At 42.5% G+C, this 22,876-nt stretch overlaps 1 protein-coding gene across 6 annotated transcripts in view; it reads right to left on the reverse strand.

Moving 5' to 3' along the window:
* LOC126416246 (receptor expression-enhancing protein 4) overlaps nt 1-22,876 on the reverse strand; it is a 281,870-nt gene that overhangs the window by 105,002 nt on the left and 153,992 nt on the right. For all 6 annotated transcript variants that reach the window (XM_050083866.1, XM_050083867.1, XM_050083864.1 and 3 more), the window contains 3 exons: nt 19,383-19,462; nt 19,187-19,307; nt 3,634-3,747 (listed from right to left, as the gene is read on the reverse strand). In XM_050083866.1, the coding sequence (XP_049939823.1) occupies nt 3,634-3,747; nt 19,187-19,307; nt 19,383-19,462 (315 nt within the window). The remainder of the gene's footprint in view (nt 1-3,633; nt 3,748-19,186; nt 19,308-19,382; nt 19,463-22,876) is intronic.

Genomic DNA, 22,876 nt, shown 5'->3' on the forward strand with positions numbered 1-22,876 from the left:
AAATTTTAATAGTAATTAATTCTCTACAGTGGCCCATAAACTTGCCCCTCCACCCTCCCATCCCACTGTCTCTGCCCATTTTCAGTAACAAGCTGATGGGAACAAATGTTTATCGCGCTTTTACACAGGATATTTCATGACCTAAATCAGTTATTTTATTACTATTGTAGAAAACTACCTTCGCTTACATAAAACACCAGTATACGACATGTATAAAAACATGTTGCTCGCTATTCAGTTTATCACTCAAATTGGGTCAAAAAACACATCAGTGTGTATCTTTGTACAATAGAATCAAAGATTACTCTTGAAGGGTTGGAGAGAAGGAAATGGCTTTAGTAATGGATAAAAGCAATTTGAATATAAAAACAGGAAGAAAAATATAGAAGAACATAGTAAAACAAGCTTGTAGGAAGGATTGATGCTTTAGGTCTTTTAGATGCGAATTGTGTACTCATATCTCCAAACTCTAAGGTCCTAAATAAACCTGCTAATAATTTTCATGAAGTAGCTATAGAAAAGTGCTTCTGTAGAAATAGTTTAATAAGGGTAACAGACCATTCTTAGTTAATTATTATATTTCATGCCAATACATCCAGCTTTAAAATGGAAATTGCATTTCAATTCAACATGCAGTCACTTATGACGAGCACTCAGGAACACTTATAAACACATGCAATTAAATAAAAACACATTACTTATGCTCATTACAGTACAATACAAATATAGAAAACTGCACAGGAAGAAAGCTTTTATAAACAACTGCTTAGTATAAGGTATACTCAAATCAGTTCCACACACTGAAGTATCATTTAAGGACATCCATACAGCTTGTATCTTGTATATAATACATATATAAACAAATAACTCCCTTTCACACAGACCAAATAACACGAGGAAAAACAGGGATCAGATGCAAGACAATACATAGCAAGTTGTTCCAAATTCTTTCCAAAACATTCAGCTTCAGAGAGTTACTTCACAATATACAGATTGAAGTAGAATGCAAGATACAAAGTCATCTAGCATTAAATGAAATGGTATACTGCTCTCTGAAACTGTCGGAAGTATCAAGTGATACTTGTTAGACTGGTGATAACAGACAACTGCCTTCACCTTACTGTGAATAGGCTCACCCAGGCAGTTATGGATGGATCTAGAGTTTAATAACACTAAATCATAATCCAATTCGACATTTTCAAATAATGAACCATTTGAAACTTCCTCGCAGATTAAAACTGTGTGCCGGACCGAGACTCGAACTCGGGACTTTTGCCTTTTGCGGGCAAGTGTTCTACCAACTGAGCTACCCATGCACGACTCACGCCCCGTCCTCACAGCTTTACTTCCGCCAGTACCTCATCTCGTACCTTCCAAACTTTACAGAAGCTCTCCTGCAAACTTTGCAGAGTGCTAGTTCTGCAAGGTTCGTAGGAGAGCTTCTGTAAAGTTTGGAAGGTACGAGACGAGGTACTGTCGGAAGTAAAGCTGTGAGGACGGGGCGTGAGTTGTGCTTGGGTAGCTCAGTTGGTAGAGCACTTGCCCGCGAAAGGCAAAAGTCCCAAGTTCGAGTCTCGGTCCAGCACACAGTTTTAATGTGCCAGGAAGTTTCATATCAGCGCACACTCCGCTGCAGAGTGAAAATCTCATTCTTCAATGAACTATTTGTCACATTTAAATTTTAAAAAGTGCTACACAAAACTGCAGAACAGGGATCTAAAATAAAAACTTTTGATTTGTCAACTGAGAATTATAATCACCATGCCATGCATCAAGAACCACATATTGCCAAATTTTTCAGGGAACAATGGAGATCGACGTTCATTTTTAACGCGTCGAAGCAGTTATTGATAGATTCATTTTAGGATGAATGATGACGAAACAGCAAAATGCATGATGTCAACCTGACCAGTCTTGAGTCACAATGTCACTCCTAATGTTTCTCACCCTAAAATGTGATGAATGATGACAAAATTCAAAATCTGTAAGTTTGCATTCATACCTTTCACTTTTTTTTGCTATCAGTTAAAGTACCAAATCCATCTTCAGTAGCAAACTACAGTTCCTATGGAGTTCAAGAGTGACATAGAAGTGGTAAATGAGCCGCATGTTGCCTTAATTCTGTATGTTCTCATATAAACTACTGGTGCAGAGTAAACTTTGCATCAAAAACTGTGGCATATCCCCTCCCCATTACTTAACCTCTCAAAACACATCTGTTAGTCTACAAAATGAGTTTGTTTATGCATTATGTTGTCTCTGACATAGTTTTGAACAAAAGACCATCTCCGTGTGTGCGCACTCCTTCCCCATTTCCCATCCCCATATCCATATCCCCAGTGCAGATTACCAATCTAGTCAGCAATTGACACTGAAAGACATTCTGATAAGCTTTGTGATGTATATCCTAATTCTTAGTGACCAACTAAATGCTAGCTGGAAGGCACCTGCCACTGGTCAAATTTCCACTTTCACGGGATCTTAACATGGAACTCAATTTGACAGAATTGAATGAGATTAACAATAATTAAAGAGTATTATATGAAAAATTTTCCAAAAAAAACAAAAAATTCATGAAAGTTATTGACTTCTCAGGTATCTCCTTTGGATAATATCAGTGATAAAATCAATACCAAGTCTGTATTACAAATCTATATCTAATTGGCAGGAGATTGAGCCCATGATCAATGTTGAGTATTCACAGCAAATTTCACCTCAGCCATCATTTTTATGATAACTACCACTGAATAAATTAGTGACCAAACTTTGATTACATAAAGTCAACCAGGTATTCTTGCTCAACTAAATATCATTACAGAAAGGTCTTAACAAGTTTCATTAGTGAAAAGTTTAACACAAAGAAATAGTAGCATACATCACTGCTATCTTATCTTCCTGCAGCTTATTTCAGCTGCTGTGTGCACTGTCTAAAGAATTGTAGAAAAACATTCAGGAGATTGTAGTGACAAGAGCATTTTAAAAATCCCTGTGTTGCACATACTGAACTTTACAGGAGATAATATTTGTTCTTTATCAAAAGAATCATTCTGTGAAACGTCATCTGTATCCAAAGCAAAACTCTAAGATGTGAAAAGCAAATTTTGTCTGCTTTGTTTTTGTTGATATTGAAATTCTAACACAGATATGACAGTCACAGATAATCTTAAACAACATTAATAGCAAAGTGATATTCCACTAACTACAGTACACATTTTTTCAACTACTGGAAGAGTGTGCGGCACACAAATCAAGTAATTCGGTTAACTATCAACTTATGAATTACACATGTCAATGACGTAAACCTTCACAAAAAGAAGAAGTTATGTTAAATTGCAATAAAAGTAACAAAACTTTTATAAGAACTACATTGTTATCAGCAAAGCTTACTGCCACCATCACACACACACACACACACACACACACACACACACACACCTCTTATCCATACGCCACAAAGTGACTGCATTATTTTTGACACCACCGTGTAAGTGTGGCACACAATTGTTGTATGTAATATATGTAACACAGAAGTTTGTCTAATCCAGTCACCAGTATATGAAATCATAATATAATTCTCACACCACAGTTAGCAGTTATGGCTGTTTGGCACTAATCCTTTTCCTGCTTGCTCACCTTGATGGCAGTCTGCATTATGACTGTTGTAGCATAGTTGACACCCTTCGTCCCAAGATGAAGTACCGTATGGTATCCTTGTTCTTTTGCTTTGGCTATGTACTCATCTATGTCCTGTCAAAACACAGATGTAACTATTAAAAAATTAACGATTATGCTGTATCATTTTGTATGAGGAAAATTCAACTTTAGCATCTACAGTCCAGAACATGTAAGCTTCTAAAATCAACAATCAAATATTCTTACTTTACTACTCATCAGTAGCCAATTAAAAGTACCATGGCTAATACTGTCTGTTGTTAATACTGATGACTTTTATACAAGATATACTAAGTGTGACATTCCTCAATTGAAGACAGTATTTTAGGTTAGCTAGGAGGAGGAGGAGGAGGAGGAGGAGGAAGGGAGGGGGAGTTAAGGGTCTATGCACTGAGATTACTGGTCTCTGATTCAGGGGTTGGTCCATATGAAGTTAGTGAAATCTGACAGAAATATAATCAAACTGTAATGCAGAAGTGGTAGATCAATGCACTGAAAGCAATACAAGTACCCAGAGATGACGAGTAATTTAAAGTGAGGTAAAAGTGTATGGTTTAGGCCAGGCTGCAGATGAGGGCAACCCCAGAGCTTATCTGCAGCAAGAGGTACATTTTCCATGACTGATCCCCCAGTAACCTTATGCAGGGGTATTATAGTAACGGAATAGCCAGTTGGAGGCATAAGTAATAATAAAAATGAATTAGCATCAGTAGGATCAACAACAGAAAAAGAAAGATGAGAGAAACAATCAGCTCAGTAGGTAGGTTAATTGGTTGGTTTAAAAGATGGGGGAAGGGACCAAACGGCTAGGGCATTGATCCCTTGTTCCGAATAAAACAATGCCACAAGTGTGAGAATAAAACAAGCAAGACTGACAACACAAAATGGAGAGAAAGGAAAAACCATAAGAACGACGGAAGGGCATCAAACACTTAAATAGAAAAAAGGCGAGAAGAAAACCACAGACACGCATGAAACAGGTAGAAGAGATTAAAACGGCAAAACAGATTACTGTGGCTGGCTGACCATGAGAATAAAGGAGAAGCCAGCCATTCTGCAACACATTAAAACCTCCACCCTAAAAGCACTAGCGTGGAGGACACAGAGGGACAAAGAACTTGTGCTAAAATTTAGATCAAATGATAAAACCCACCCTCACAAATAAAACATGAATCTAAATCAGCCGATGAGGCGTTGTCAGATAAAATTAGCGGCAATGAGTCCAGTAACCCAACATTTTGTCGCAGGGCAGTCAAAGTGAGACAGTGCACCAGAATATGGGCCACTGTCAACTGGGCGCAGCATCGACACTGAGGTGGGTCTTCATGGCGCAGGAGGTAGCCATGGGTCACACAAGCGTGGCCAATGCAGAGCCAGTTGAGAACTGCAGAGTCCCTGCGAGAGGCCCACAGAGGCCTGCCACACATTCATAGTCTTCTTAATGTCATGCAATTTGTTGTGCATACAGAGACTATGCCATTCCATCTCCCAAAGCCAAAAAACCTGGTGACATAAAAACGAATGCAGGTCAGTTATTGGAATGCCAATCTCCATAAGCAGTTTCTGTGTAGCCTGTTTGGCCAGTCTGTCAGCAAGTTTGTTGCATGGGATTCCGATGTGTCCCGGGGTCCACACAACCACCACTGAATGACCAGACCGTTCCAGGGCATAGACAGACTCCTGGATGGTCACTACCAAAGGATGACGAGGGTAGCACTTGTTGATTGCTTGCAGGCGGCAGGCTGCTCAAGGAGTCAGTACACAGAAGAAACTGACTCCGCAGGGCACGAACGGATGTGCTCAAGAGCACAAATTATAGCCACCAGCTCTGCAGTGAAAACACTGCAGCCATTGGGCAAGGAATGCTGTTCAATATGCACTCCATTGACATATGCGAAGCCGACGTGACCATCAGCCATGGAGCCATTGGTGTAAATCACTTCATGGCCTCAGCACATGTCAAGAATCGAGATGAAGTGACAGCAAAGAGCTGCAGGGTGAACTGAGTCCTTTGGGCCATGTGAAAGGTCCCGGCACAGCGACCTAGGTGTACACCATGGAGGTGTACGCGACTGGACCTCTAGTGTAGCAGGTGTCCAGTTCACACAGAATTGTAAGCCCTGACCCGGGCTGCCTATGCAGGAGATGAACTGCCGTGGGTGGGAAAAGGAGACGATAATTCAGATGCGCAGAACTACGAACGTGTGCAACATAACTGGCAAGCAGTTGTGCACGTCTGACCTGCAATGGAAGAACTCCAGCTTCCACAAAGGCACTGGCCACCAGACTTGTCCTGAAAGTTCCCGTCGCTAGTCGAATGCCACAGTGGTGCACTGGATCGAGTAAACACAACACTGAGGGCACCGCTGAACCATAAACCTGACTCCCATAGTCAAGGCAGGATTTAACAAGGGCTCTGTATAGCTGCAGCAGCGTAGAGTGATCTGCACCCCAGTTGGTGTTGCTCAGGCAGCAGAGGGCATTGAGGTGCTGCCAGCATTTCCACTTAAGCTGACTAAGGTGAGGAAGCAGAGTCAATGGGCATCGAAAACAACTCCTAAAAATCGATACATCTCCACTACAGTGAGGGGATTGTCAGTAAGGTAAAGTTCTGGTTCCGGATGAACGGTAAGATGCCGACAGAAGTGCGTAACACACGACTTTGCGGCCAAAAACTGAAATCCATGGGCTACAGCCCATGACTGCACCTTGTGGATGGCTCCCAGGAGGCACTGTTCAGCAACACCAGTACAGTTAGAGCAGTACGAAATGCAGAAGTTGTCTGCATACAGAGAGGGTGAGACAGACGGCCATACAGATGCTGCTAGACCATTAATGGCCACTAAAAATAGATATATACTCAATAAGGAGCCCTGTGGGACCCCACTCTCCTGGATAAGGGGCAGGGGATTGGGGGGGGGGGGAGGGGGGGACTATGGGAGGCACCAACTTGGACACGGGATGTAGGAAGCGACAGGACATTCTGGATAAAAATCGGGAGCAGGCCTCTGATAACCCACTCGTATAATGTGCCAAGGATATGTCATCGCCAGGTGGTGTCATACGCTTTTCATACATCAAAACAGATGGCAACATGGTTTTGGCATCTGGGAAAGGCTGTTCGGATGGCAGACTCGAGGGGCACAAGATTATCAGTGGCAGTGCAACCCAGGTGGAAACCGACCTGGCATGGAGCCAGTAGGCCACGTGACTCCAAGACCCAACCCAACCGCCGACACACCGTACATTCCAGCAGCCTACAAAGAATGTTGGTGAGGCTAATGGGCTGATAGCTATCAACACCAAGCAGGTTTTTGCCGGGTTTGTGCATCGGTATGATGGTGCTCTCCCGCCAGTGCGACTGAAAGACGCCATCACACCAGATCCGGTTGAAGATCACGAGGAGATGCCGCTTGTAGTCAGATGAGGGATGTTTAATCATCTGACTGATGATCCGACCAGGCCCAGGAGCTCTGTCAGGGCAATGTGCAAGGGCACTGAGGAGCTCCCACTCTGTAAATGGGGCGCTATAGGGTTCACTGTGACATGTAGTGAACGAGAGGACTGTCTCTTCCATCTGCCATTTAGAGGGCGAAAGGCTGGAGGATAATTCTCCAATGCAGAGGCACGAGCATAGTACTCAGCAAACTGCTCGGCAATCATGTTTGCGTCAGTAAATAACAAGCCAATTATGTTAACACCAGGAACACCTGTTTGGGTCTGGTACCCAAAAACTCGTTTGATCCTTTGCCAAGACTTGCGAAGGTGACGTATGGCATCCAATGGTCAACACATACCTCTCTCAACACTCCTAAACCCACTTTTTGATAAGCTGGTGAACATAGGCACGGAGCCATTTAAAGGCTATGAGGTGCACCAGGGAAGGGTGCCGCTCATGCCGCTGTAGCGCTCGCTGACGCTCCTTAATTGCCTCAGTGACTTCCGGTGACCACCAAGGGACTATCTTTCACCGGGGGCACCCTAAAGAACAAGAGATTGCGTTTTCCGCCACAGAAACGATCATTGTAGTTACCTGCTCAACCACCACATTGATGTTACTGTATGGGGGAGATTCAACGGTGACAGCAGAGATGAAAGTTTCCCAGTCCGCCTTGTTTAAAGCCCATCTGGGCAGGCATCCATGGGCCTGATGACAGGAAGATGGGGAAGTGGTCACTACAACATAGGTCGTCATGTGCTCTACAGTGGATAGATGGGAGAAGGCCAGGACTGCAAACTGAGAGATCAATGACCGAATATGTGCCATGTGTCACACTGAAATGTGTGGTGGCCCCAGTATTTAAGAGGCAGAGGTCGAGTTGTGACAGTAAATTTTTGACATCTCTGCCTCAGCCAGTAAGAACTGTGCCACCCCACAAGGGGTGATGAGTTAAAATCTCCCAAAAGTAGGAAAGGTTTAGGGAGTTGGTCAATCAGTGCAGCCAATGTGTTCAAGGGTACTGCACCATCTGGAGGAAGATATATGTTACAGACAGTTATTTCCTGCGCCATCCTTATCCTGACAGCCACAGTTTCAAGAGGGGTTTGAAGGGGCACAGGTTCACTGCATACACAGTTCAGGACGTAGACGCAAACTCCACCTGAAAGTCTATTATAGCTGCTACAGTTCCTGTAATAACCCTTATAGCCACAGAAGGCAGGGGTCCGCATTGCTGGGAACAAGGTTTTCTGGAGGGAAATGCAGAAAGCAGGTGTAAAGCTTAACAGTTGCCGTAGCTCAGCCAGATAGTGGAAAAAACCGCCGCAATTCCACTGGAGGATAATGTTGTTGTGAGCCTGGGAAAGGCTGAAGCGCGCAAGGAGGTAGGTTATGTCACCTGCTGCCTCCGATGGAGTATTTGTAGCCATTTCTACGGTGGATGAGGCATCAGTGAGCTCTAGGTCCACAGGGGACACTAAGATGTCCACTGCATCCTCAGATGCAGAACTGATAGGGGGTGGTGGTGTTGGGGCCACCAGAGAGTCCTGTTTCTTAGCAGACTAAATCTTAGTTTGCTTGCTCTCTCGCTTCTCTTTAGGGGCTTGCTGGGAAGATTTCTCCGAAGCAGCTTCAGGCATGGAGGAAGACCATGAAGCTCTTCGTCCAGCAGCTTTTGGCTCCTTGAGCCACTGGCAAGTGTCCGCCGTGGCATTAGTGGAGACCTTGGAAGAGAGGGCCCCACGGGACCCCTTCTGCACGACAGGAGCTGGAGGAGGCTGTTGTTTCTCCAGCAGGGGGGAGGGGACTGATGTCCTCCGCATTTGGGGGGGGGGGGGGGGACCCTTCCTCCCAAAGAAGGTGCTTTGGGAGCAAAGGAGGAAGATTTGCCCCCCTACCACCAAGGTGGCAGATGTATTCTGGTGGCCCAGAGGGCCTACTGTTCGTGGCACAGAGTGAGGAACCACTGGCACATGGGACAGCGATGGTGATGTAGCTGCAGCGTATGTCGACATCAACCAAATGGGGTTTAATCTTTCGAATTTACATTTAGCCTCTTTGTAAATCAACTGGTCCATGGTCATTTACTCCAAAAATTTCTGCTCCTTTTGAAGTACTGGGCAGTTGGCGAGCAGGGGCAGAGGTGCTCTCCATAGTTGATGCAAGTGGGAGGTGGCACACTTGGGTGCAGTGCAGTGGACATCCACAGTCTCGACATGTGGCACTGGAAGTGCAGCGGGAAAACATGTGCCCAAACTTCCAGCACTTAAAGCACTGCATAGGGGGAGGGATGTATAGTTTAACGTCACAGCACACCTTGACCTTTTCAGGCAATGAATCACCCTCAAAGGCCAAGATGAAGACACCGGTAGCAACCCTGTTGTCTTTGGGTCCCCCTGTAAACGCGCTGGATGAAATGAACACCCCGCCGTTCTAAGTTGGCACAGGGCTCGTCGTCAGACTGCAAGCGGTGGTCATGATGGAAAATAATCCCCTGGACCCTGTTGAGGCTTTTATGGGGAGTGACGGAAACAGGAATGTCACCCAGCTTGTTATAGGTGAGTAATGCTCGGGATTGGGCTGCGGATGCTGTCCGAATCAAGGCTGCGCCATTTCACATCTTAGGCAGTGCTGTCAATTCTCCAAACTTATCCTCAAGGTGTTCAATGAAAAATTGGGGCTTCGCCAGTAGAAAATAATCCCCATCAGTTCTGCTACAGACTAAAAACTGAGGTGAATATGGCTTTCTCCGTTCTGTAGCCCTACATTTCTCCCATGGTGTAGCGAGAGAGGGAAACAATTTAGGGTCATACCTGTTGGCATTGTATTCTATCTTGCCCTTCTTAGAAACTGCTGGTGCTGTAAAGTCACCAGCAAGAGATGACTTAGTCCACTTCATTGCGGGTCATCCGCCCTGATGCCACCGACTCCAGTCACGGGCTCTCCCCAAGGGTGCCACCCAGCCACAGCAAAGGCCAACTGGCGTGATAGCCATTGCTGGGAGTCCTGATGCCCCAGGAAGACAGGCATCTACTCCTTGGCATACGTGGGGAGTTTACAGATCAGGCATCAGCAGTGCGATTCCTGTGTTGTCAGGGGGCTACCACCAAATGGGTACATAGCAGCCCCACCACAATAGACTGGCTACCGTGCTGGATTGTGGGTGCAGAGAAATCCAATATCGTCATGGGTGCAAAAGAGGACAGGAGACAACAGAAGAAGATGACATACACCGGAAATGTCCTCGCCCAAACAGTTGAATCGCAGGTGGAGATGCAAAGCCATGACAAGAGATTCAGGAGATCGAATCTAAGGGCACTCGTGCACCATGTAAGGTGTCCTTCCACATATGGCCCGCACTTCTGTAGAATTTTGAAAGTGGCAGGTCAAACCATAGAATGGGACTTGAACTCATAGGGCTGGAAAGTGTTACAGTCCTTTTGGTCGCCTCTTACAACAGGCAGAATACCTCAGGCCTATTCTAACCCCCAGACGCACAGGGGTTGCTCAGTAGGTGGTCACATTTGAGTGTTCGCACACTGGGTATTGTGTAATAATTTCACTGTCCGAGTTCGGTATTGACAGCTTGTGCAATATAATGAACACTGCAGAGTTTTAAAAATATTGACACTGTCTCAATATATTGTACCATGTGAGGATGGTACTGTGCAATACATTTCAGTTTCTGCCGAGAGAGAGAGAGAGAGAGAGAGAGAGAGAGAGAGAGAGAGAGAGAGAAAGAAATAAAATACCAGGAAGTGGGTGGGGAGGATGTATATGAAAGTACCATGCAGTACTTTAAGAAAAATCCTCACTTATCAGGAAATGCCACATACCTTGTCCACAAAAGCAGAATAAACTGAAGATTTTTGTGAGATGACAGTAAGCAGAAATGTTTATTTTACTCGTAACAGTTCTCAGCATTGATAAGTAAGGTTAGGTCAGTTGTCCAGAGATCACACACATTTATTTCGTTTGTGACAGTTGTTACATTAGAGAAATACACATAAAACAGTACAGGTATGCTATAAACTACATTGTTCACTTTTTCAGTTTGTAATTAATCATCACTGTGGTTTACGAATCTAAGCTGCCATAAATAAGCTTCTGGTCCATTGAAATGATCACAGGAAGCTTTTCAGATTTATTATGTCCATTACACATAATTTCTCCTTTTCTTTTGCCAAACAAGAAACTCATTCACAATATGTGAGAGTTCCCATATTGTTGAGCACAGACTTGTTCGCTGCAAAGGCAGAGTTCTGACGCTTCCCGGACATAAATATTGTGTAATACTGTTGCAATGTTCTTGGCCTTAATTACCACAAAACATATTTACAGAATATTATTGAGTTAATAGTACTGAACATGTAAGGGCCACTTGACAAAAAACATTAAAAGTTGGAATAGAACACATTCCCTCAAAGGCAGCATAGAAAACTGCTAAACTATTATTTTTTAGTCAGCTTAATTAATCGATAAGAAATACTTAACGTCTTCCCTTCATTGGCCTTCTACGTGAAGGGCACTTCTAAAATAGTAAAATGCAGTGCAGTGGAAAAAAATGTCAACTCCATCTGAAAGTAATTAAAAATGGTGGATTCTTTCTGGGAGGAACGTTAAGAGCAGTGTTGTATAACGGTAGTCTGCTTGACAGTGTGCAGTTTATAAGATCATCCGATGATGCTCTGTCTTCAAGTTAAGTAGAGGTGTTACTGGCAATAGCAAATCCATACCTGGGATTGTCAAAGTGAATGTAAGGTGAGAAATCATTCCTCTAGCCACATGGATGGCCAGATGGATGGCCCATTCCCTGGGATACCCACATGACTTGGGGCCCAGAGAAAGACAATGAAGCACATAGTATGACTAAGGGCAGAGAGAAAATAGTGAATATCATCTCTCAATATGGCAAGAGTAACATCAGTCAACAGCCTGGAGACTACTCGCTGAGTCATGACAAATTAAAAGTACTGGGCTCCGTTAATGGATCAGCTTCACCATAAAAACATTACATGTTCCTGGCAACAAATGTTCTTCCTGCCCAGTGGGAGATGCTAAAGCATATTCTGTTCTACCCATCATTTTAGAGCTGTCAGTTTAAATGATGGTACCACACTGATACACATGGAGAACAGAGAGGAGTAGATCAAAAGTAAACAGTGACAAAAAACTTTAGTTCTTTGAAATCAAAATTCATGGTCTGGGTACTAACCAAGACAAAGCACACAGGAATACACAGAAAGCACACAACAATGGGGTTGGAATGGCTTTCCAGACCCTCTGTTGGGTCTTCTGCCCACCTGGGAGCCCCACCAGAGAGCAACTGTCAGAGGTCAACACCCTCAAAGTGTAAAAAGAATTTGGTAAGTCAGATTATGAAGTTATTTTATGGTGAGCAAGAGTTGTTGCAGTCTGAACTGAGGAAGTAAGATCTCTGCTTTGGCCATGAGACTGTCTATGGGTCAACTATGAAACACACTAGAAGCCAGCCTTGCTCCATAATTATCAACTGATCCAATTGGGACAGCAAGAGGGCCACATATGTACAGTGTAGGGAAGTGCAACCTGCACCTCAAGAGTTGTGGGTGAGGAATCAGGAAGCATTAAGCTTCTGCATGCACAGTCTGAAGCTGATCAACATAGGGCAAGCACGTCAGCTTTTTATCAAAGAGGACTTCCAAAACTCAGGACTGCACAGCAATTCCCGAACACTGGGTATCCAAGTAGACTCCTAGATCAGAATAAACCACGATACAATGACAGAACTGCATTACTTGCAATTTTTTGGAAAAAAACTGGAGGCCATGGGAAAGAACACAACCGGAGGCACTTCAGATGGTTCCGTGGAGCTGGAATTCAGCCCAGGTTACAGATTGGGAGCTATACCATACGCAACAAATGTCCACATACAGCACAGTGGAACCACTGGTCCAATGGAGATCACTAGCCCATTTAAGGCAATAAGAAGGAGTAACACTCAGACCATAGCACTGAGTGATGCTGTTCTCTTCATACCATGGGGAGCTGAGAAGCCCACCAACTTGAAACAATGGGAAAAAAGCCTGATGTATAAAAATCAATAGTAACCCTTATAGCCCCAATCATGGAAGGAAAGTGAATACGATGGTGCCAAGTGGTGTCTCATGTAAGTGATAAAAACTGCAATGAGATGGTATTTACAAAAAGCCTGCTGGATTGCTGTTTCAAACCTAACCAGATGGTGACTTGTGGATTGCCCTCCTGGAAACCACACTGATAATGAGGCCAGAAGGACCTGTGAACCTAGCATAATTGTTGGGCTACCTTCCTTTCAAGTAGTTTGCAGAACACATTGGTGAGGCTAATCGGTTGACAGCTATTAGCGGATTTTAAGTTTTTGCCTTGTTTAAAGATAGCAATGACAACATTGTCCCTCCATTGTGAAGGGAAAGGATCTTCTAGCCAAAGAAGTTGAAGACCCTCAGTGGACGAGTTTGAGTTGCATTAGATGCCCAGTCATACGATTTTGAATTTAATAAGGGGGTGGGACAGTATAGTGTGTCGCTAAATGAGTTTAAAGCCTGACACAGTCTCCTATCATTGAAATGTTCATTACGTAGTTCAGGTTTCAGGTATTGGAGGACGGGGGGAGTAAAGAATAGGGAGATGTCTCCAACTTGTCTTTTGTGTTCAAATGGAAAGGAAAGAAGAGGATGTCAATGCTACTGCAAAGATGAGCAGTAAAATGTTTAGCAAGAACTCACACATTGGTACAAAAAGACCCCCACCCCAATCCTAAAAGAAGCAGCAGAATCTAGAACAGCTGTTAATCTTTAGCAGTCCTGCAGGTTATGGAATTTGGTCACACCTTGGATGAAGAAGCACATGTTCCTGAGGAAGAGATGTAGCACCCCTGCATTCCATCTTATTGAATTACGATGGCACCGAAACAGAGGACGACCGAAGAAAGGCAGAAATACTGAATTCAGTGTTCCGAAACTGTTTCACTGCGGAAAATCGTAACACGGTCCCTGACTTCAGCCGTCGCACGGACGCCAAAATGGAAAATATTGAAATAAACGATATTGGAATTGAAAAACAACTGCTATCACTTAGTAGCGGAAAAGCATCCGGACCAGACGAGATACCCTTAAGATTCTACAGTGATTATGCTAAAGAACTTGCCCCCTTTCTATCAGCAATTTATCGTAGATCGCTGGAAGAACGTAAAGTACCTAGCGACTGGAAGAAAGCGCAGGTCGTTCCCATTTTCAAGAAGGGTCATAAATCAGATGCGAATAATTATAGGCCTATTTCGCTTACGTCAATCTGTTGTAGAATAATGGAACATGTTTTGTGTTCTCGTATTATGACGTTCTTAGATAATACAAATCTCCTTCATCATAACCAACATGGATTCCGCAAACAGAGATCATGTGAAACTCAGCTCACCCTATTTGCCCAAGAAATTCACAGTGCCGTAGACACTGGCGAGCAGATTGATGCCGTATTCCTGGACTTCAGGAAGGCATTTGATACGGTTCCGCACTTACGTTTAGTGAAAAAAAATACGAGCTTACGGAATATCGGGCCAGGTTTGTGATTGGATTCAGGATTTCCTAGAAGAAAGAACACAACATGTCATTCTTAATGGTTCAAAATCTGCAGATGTAGAGGTAATTTCGGGAGTACCGCAGGGAAGCGTGATAGGACCTTTATTGTTTACAATATACATAAATGACTTAGTTGACAACATCGGTAGCTCCGTGAGGCTATTTGCAGATGACACGGTTGTCTACAAGAAAGTAGCAACATCAGAAGACTCGTACGTACTCCAGGAGGACCTGCAGAGGATTAATGCATGGTGCGACAGCTGGCAGCTTTCCCTAAACGTAGATAAATGTAATATAATGCGCATACATAGGGGCAGAAATCCATTCCAGTACGATTATGCCATAGGTGGTAAATCATTGGAAGCGGTAACGACCGTAAAATACTTAGGAGTTACTATCCGGAGCGATCTGAAGTGGAATGATCACATAAAACAAATAGTGGGAAAAGCAGGCGCCAGGTTGAGATTCATAGGAAGAATTCTAAGAAAATGTGACTCATCGACGAAAGAAGTAGCTTACAAAACGCTTGTTCGTCCGATTCTTGAGTATTGCTCATCAGTATGGGACCCTTACCAGGTTGGATTAATAAAAGATATAGACATGATCCAGCGAAAAGCAGCGCGATTCGTCATGGGGACATTTAGTCAGCACGAGAGCGTTACGGAGATGCTGAACAAGCTCCAGTGGCGGACACTTCAAGAAAGGCGTTACGCAATACGGAGAGGTTTATTATCGAAATTACGAGAGAGCACATTCCGGGAAGAGATGGGCAACATATTACTACCGCCCACATATATCTCGCGTAATGATCACAACGAAAAGATCCGAGAAATTAGAGCAAATACGGAGACTTACAAGCAGTCGTTCTTTCCACGCACAATTCGTGAATGGAACAGGGAAGGGGGGATCAGATAGTGGTACAATAAGTACCCTCCGCCACACACCGTAAGGTGGCTCGCAGAGTATAGATGTAGATGTAGATGTAGATGTAGATGAATTTAATTAGGTAGCAATCTTCTGCAAAAAATCACTTGAAAGTCTTGAGTGTGGTACGTGGAGGATGTTGTTTGAGACATTGCAGGGCTCTTCAATTGTCCTAAATAGCCGTTTAGTATCTGGTCCACTATGATACTGACCACAGATGGAGACAGCCTGTAAAAATGGGGATAGCAGCTCCAGAATGTCATGCGATTGTGTCACAAATGTCTCTGAGAACCTCGTCAATAAATCTGGCATAATGGGGGCAAAGACAACAGCATACATATACAGCTGCCAGTTGGCCATTCCGAGACTAACACAGTAACAAGGAACAGGTCTACTGGAATGACTACTGTGTAGCAACCACTGTTATGAATTGGAGGAATGGATCATAATATCACTTACTGAGAAGGTGCCATGGGTGACACTTTAGCATATAAGGTATCATCATTGAGGTGACACAGATCAAAATCAAAAATAAGTTGCTCAATCAGAAATTCCCTACCAGAGGATGTATACCCCAGAGGGTATGGTAAGCTTTGGAATTGCATAGCAGCACTAAGGTGGGGGGCAGCTGTCGAATTAAAGTGGCCATCCCAAGGTACACAGGTGCCTGCCTGAGGATAAATAAACATTACACATCAAATAGTGATTACCAAGACAGTTTGCACTCTCACTACTCTGCTTTCAAATGTGGTATACATGGGAAACAATTCTATGACAACATTGTCAACCAATGTACAGACCCTTCCAGATGCTGTTCAGGGTCATGTCAGTTCTGACAGAAGGTGTGGTACTCTCCAAAAGTTGGGGAATGGTCATCTGCAAAATTTGTTTTCTTTGAGAGTATGAGCGGTCTAAGGCGCTGCAGTCCTGGACTGTGCAGCTGGTCCCGGCGGAGGTCCAAGTTCCCCCTCGGGCATGGGTGTGTGTGTTTGTCCTTAGGATAATTTAGGTTAAGTAGTGTGTAAGCTTAGGGACTGATTACCTTAGCAGTTAAGTCCCATAAGATTTAACACACACACACACACACACACACACACACACACACACACACACACACACACACACACACACACACACACGTGAGAGTATGATAAATAGTGGAACAGGATGACATTAGTTGCTGTAGATCTGGCAGGTGACTGTAATATCCAAAGATTTCTTCATTTTCTCATTAACTACTTTACAGAGATAGGACTCTCGTGAAAACTTATCTGCTCTTCCACTATGGGGTTGGAGCTGAAGAGGAGTGGTCAGCACTGGAATTCTCACTCCATCATTCCTTCAGATCACATCAGTGGTCTGTGGATTTTCATGGAGAGGGTGCACTCAGTGAAGCCATGTGATACTTCTCCAGCTGGGTGCAAAAAATCAGGGTCCTCAAGATGGTATTGCACAAACCATTAAACCTGTCTCTCCCATGGGTTAACCGACATCCAGAACCATCAGGGGCTGACATTAAGGGAAAGGAGTGAGTAAATAATCTACGTACTGCTAATTTCCTGGCCACAGTAACGGCCAAAGTCAATGGCATTAGGCCAGGGTATAAACCTTTTATTTTTTCAAGCTTCAAAATATGAGACACCACTGATGACCTTAAGTTCCTGGGATTTAAATTCCTTAATTAGGGGATCAGCACTTCAGGGATTGGGGAGGGCAACTGTCTCTGCAACCGACACAGAAGGATAATTACTCACACAGTGAGTTTTCATCAAGCAGCCGACCAGTCTCCACAAACTGGATTGTTCGTACAATGGGAAGATGTATGGCCCAAGGGTTGAAATTTAAAGCACCATATTGGGGATGGGAAATGTATCTGCACATCAAAATGGTATCGCAAGAGTTTGACTTAGTAGGGAAGCAAAGTCTCCCTCAAAAATGAGGGAGAATATTCTGGTGTCAACCTTGTCGTCTGGCAGGCCTGTATGTACACAACAGTGGACCCCACACTTATTCAGTTTTTCCAATTGATTCCTGATCACAGTGCAGTGCTAATCCCCAGTGAAACACTAAGCCTTGTACCATTTCAAACACTAACAGGTATGTCACACTCACCTTTTTAATTTATTTTACAACAGAGTAACACTCAGGACTGGGTAGGATTCGCTGTGTTAATTAAGACCAAACCGTTTCATAACTTACTCAGGGAAGAGATCTCTCAACATACATATTCAATATTCTGAACAAAGAACATGACTTAGTAGCTAAAAAGGACCCTCCAGCAGTCCAGCTGCAAACCAGGAACTGATAAGAGTAAGTGTATACAGTTTGCTTTCCATCCACGACAAACCTAAGGAAGGTAAGTTCTGTAATAATTTGCAATGAAGTATTCAGTTCTGACTGAAGACACTGCTGGACTCTCATGGCAACTGACTGACAACTAGGTCTTTTCAATGTGCAAGACACCCACCATGATGCCACCTAATCCAATCAAGGGCTCTCCCCACAGACACCACTTAGCCAGAGTAATGGCCACATGGTTTGATAACCACTGCCTGGAGTCCCAATGCCCCCTAACTCCTCATCACACATGGGTACACAGAGGTAACAGACCAGGAATCAATAGTGAATTCCCTAAAAAGTCAGGAAGGCTACAACCATATGGGTACCTGACTAGTCTCCACCACAGAATGGCTAAAATGCTGATGTTTCACAAACAAGTTAGGCTGTCAACGGGGAATCTGTTCTACAGACCAATTCTGAGTAAACAGAGTCGGAGAGTAGACTGCAGCACAGGAAATGAAATACTGTAGTTGTTCGGGATCCTGTTTTCACCACATACATACTCATAAAAGGGTTGTGAGCCCTCTAGGAGAGCAGAATGTTTTCTACACGATGAAAAGTAGTTGTTTCACTTCCCAAATGTTGATAAAGTTTTGAACTTAACACTTTTTTATTTTCTAACTTGCATTTCCACTGAAGATTAGGCTTGCGGTTACAGCAAAATACTGTTCTCTTTTGGGTGTGCAGTATGTTGTAATCCGGGGCCTCCCCTCAAACCTCTGCACAAACAAATTTGATTCTTGTTAAGTTCTATTTGTGCACCATCATATCATCACTGTCGAGTTTATAACCACCTAGCTCCAATAGGAATGGCGATATGAGTAAAAACATTTTTACACTCATGCTTTATAGGCTGCCTACATGACAGGGAGTAGCATCAGCCTGGTTCACTGACCTGTTGTGCAGGGGCTACATTTGCAGATGGGCATGGCTGGAGGAAGATTCAGAAGGCCGGAGGAGATGATTGGTAGAGATAAGGAGGCAGGAGGGAGAGGATGATATGAATTGGGATGGGGGTGGGGGGTAGGAAGATGTGGTCAGAGAGACAGGACTGAGGAGTCAAACGGGAGGGGGAGGGGGGGGGGGGCGGGGCGGGGGAGGTGAACAAAGAGATGAGGTGTGCACAACATATCTGAATGCATATGCAGCAAAAGTCATGGGGAGAAGGCTAGTACAAAATAAAACAATACAAAAGGCATTCACAACCAAGACTTACCTGCTCACGCCTGCTGAGCATTGGATGCACAAATTTGCGGTACAGTATACTGGATCCCTTAGTGGCAGGTGAGAGCAGCCACAGAACCAACAGGATCTTGATCTCATAATAAAATGGAAACCTGAGGAACAAAGATATGTTTGTTCAAAAGTTAATTACTGTGACAACAATCACTACAATGGAATCATACACTTACCAGAAACTCAGGAAGACGTCAGTGAAAGTTTCGGCACAGCTGAACAGGGCAAATACAATCCAGTACATCATCCACTTAACCTAGAGAAGTAGATGGAGATTATTAGCACGATTAAATGAGAACGTAAATAATCTAAACAACAAACAATGATAATAGTCAATGAAAAATGAAGACAAAATTCATAACAGATTAAGTTCACACAATATATTGCATTTCTCATTAAAATTAAATCTGTTTGTTTCATCAGAATATTAGATGGCTGAAAAAACAAGGCAGCTTCTTTTATGTGTAAGAGTTTTGAAAACAAAAATTTTCTTTGTACCACCAAGCATGGGGATAAAGACATTTAATATACATAAAATGAGGAACCACCATGTTAGTAAAAGCTGAAGACAAAACTGAAGCACTTTATTATGTGTATCTGAACACAGGAGTACAAGAATGTGAGCAGTTATTGAAGAATAAATTTATTATAACCGTAACAGTGTACAGACTCAAATTTATGAGACATCTAAATTCATTTTTGACTTATGCTATGCCAGACAAGACTAAAGAGTAACCAGTTTGTGGGCATTTCAAACAGGTACGCTAAAATATTATGACACAAAAAAGTTGGAAAAAATGACTCTGGTGCTACAATACCCTTCTCCACGGCAGCAGGTGGATTTAATGATACCATTTTTGTAGACAATGCCCATGGTGAAAAAATTTAGATTGTACTCAACTGCTAATACTATGCCTGGCTCTGGTGAACACTTTGCGAAAACGAAGCACACAAAAAACCACAAAAGTCTGAGAAATTCTCATGCAAAAAAAAGAGAGATTTTTGGATGGTGCTAAGAATCACATACAAGGTATAGAACAGGAAAAGGCATGTAAGGAAACAGATGCTAATGCATTTCTCAACAACTTTATCAATATTCCAAACAGCTTTCCTACACCAATGTTCTTAATTTCTGTATAAAAAGTAAAAGACTGGAAAGGTTAAAAATATATCATAAATGAGACACGGAAATTTATAAAACTGCCATAAAGCAAATTTTAAATTTCTGGCATTCAACAATTATTGCAATATACCAAGGAAATCTGCCTGCAATATACCAAGGAAATCTGCCTGCCATGAAATAAATTAACAATTCTAATAAAATAATTGGAATAAACAGGGAGGACAACCAGAGCCACTGCAACAGAATCACTAAAATGAATGATTCACAAATTTAATTTTTTTAACCATCATTTTCCAAATGTAGCAGAAAAACTATGGTCTGATAGATGAAGAAGCAAGTGGTATATTTAAAAGTTATTCAACCAAAATTTAAGCTGCTAGGCATGGCACAGACATTCTTTTCCAAAATTAACAGAAATGTTATAATTCTCAAAAGAAAAAGGTCACATGGTGTGATGGAATTTCAAAGCAAGTTCTGAAGAGATGCTCTGGCTTACTAAGTTAAGCACATACGTAATACTTCATTAGCACAGATGCCACTATTGAACATCGTGTCAGTGAGTGAACTGGATGATACTTATTGCAAAGTATACTGCCTCTTCCTGTGGATATTCGAGAAGTAATACTGTAAAGACTAGTATCACACGTAAAAAGAAACTTTTGGCTAATACATTATACTGGGTTCCTGACGGGTAACTTATGTAAGTATACCATTTTATACATTTAATCATCAAATATTACTACTGTTTAACAACAAAGTATTATCAATCATTAATATTTGTGATCTATACGAAGCACTGATAAGTTCTATCATGGTGGTCTTTCATAAATGACTAAATTTTGTGATGAACACATAATAACTGATCTGATCCATACTTTTGATGCTATCTCAGAAATTCTATGTATCTTACCCCTTAGGTGGATGAGTGGGTGGTTGCAGTGTGCGTGGGGTGGGGTGGGGTGGGGTGGGGTGGGGTGGGGTGGGGTGGGAGACAGCAGTCTTCAGTTACCATCAATGTCTGGGAAGACATATCTGCTCCATAATCAACCTGAGGACACACACTCGCACCCTTAATATGAGTCTGTCTCATGTACCTCGACACACTTGGAAGAGGACAAATCTTTTCGCAGTGAATCACATCCTCATCAATGATGGAAAAGGCAGCAATGGAGATTCTCAATAATGGTGCAATGCCAGGGTGAAAACATTAGGAAAGGCATTCACACTAAGTTCCATCAACCACACAAAGCACTTACACAAAAAGCCCTGAAGTTTATTATATTTGTAAATAAAAATGCTAAAAATTAATCCCTATATTTTATCTTAGTGTTAGGAAACCTTTCTGGTTTATCTTAGTTACAATCACCAAAATTACATGCATTTTTATTTTATTTGCTGATCGCTGTGTGCAGAATATTGCAGAACAATGACTTATGTTGCAAAGGCAATACAACAAAATATCTCTCATGTTCGGTAATATCAGAGTAATCACTAGATAACAAAAAGTAGTACAATTTAAACAATGCAGTGGAGACAAAGGTTAATGCTTAGGAAAAATCATTACTCCAGTCCCACCATCTTATAGTTTTGGACCATCTATATTCATTGCTATATGAATAACTTTCCATTTAACAAACACCAGATATAGCTTGTACTTTTTATCAATAGGTGTTACAAAGCTGTCTTGAGCATCCACAACTTAGTATATATCTATTAAAAAAGTAAAAATCAAGTTTGCTAGAGCAAATAAGATCATACCTCTACTTGGACCTGTAAATAATGAAAACAAATTTATGAAACTCACTGAAACATGACTAAAACTCATTTTTAAAAAACTCTTGACAGGTTACATAACCTACTTCACCCTACCTCGACTAAATTAATATGGCTTAAATTCCATTGCTTGTAAAACACGCACACACACCTATGTTGCTTGATGGCAATTGTGGAAAATGCACTGCACAACTGCTTGTTCCTAATGATGCCAACTGTACAAATGTCACACCGAAAGGACCTGCCATTAGGTGTCAGGCAGACCATTCACTAGGTAATAGCATAAACTGCAGCAAACAGGAGCAGTCAGTACTCCATCTCTAGCTGTTTAATTACTTGAAAAATTTTGGTACTTTTAGGCATTGGTGAAGTAGGCAATATAATCTCTCTTACACTGCAGGTTGTTTCAGGAGGAATGGTAAACATTGTAAGTAGTGGTGATACAGACTAATACGAATACAACATTGCACAGAAGGTACCACATTTTTATCGGCTATAGAGGTACAGTTGTTAGTGCAATGTCAACAAATGTTCACAGACGGTGTTATGTGGAAGAAAATAGTTAAGTTCAAAGTTTATTTTCATAAATACCAACTCTGACTTCAGTGCATTTTCAAATTCTCTTGATAACACCATGTGTAGCTCTCCTGAGGTCATCTTTCTGTTCTTTAATCTCTTGGGTTTACATTTTCTTTGTAGAGTTCATCTTGAAACATTCCCACAGACAAGTATCTAAATAAGCAAGGTCCAGGGACATTTATGGCCAAGAAATGT

This window comes from Schistocerca serialis, chromosome 8, assembly GCF_023864345.2.
Source record: "Schistocerca serialis cubense isolate TAMUIC-IGC-003099 chromosome 8, iqSchSeri2.2, whole genome shotgun sequence".
Classification (NCBI taxonomy): Eukaryota; Metazoa; Arthropoda; class Insecta; order Orthoptera; family Acrididae; genus Schistocerca; species Schistocerca serialis.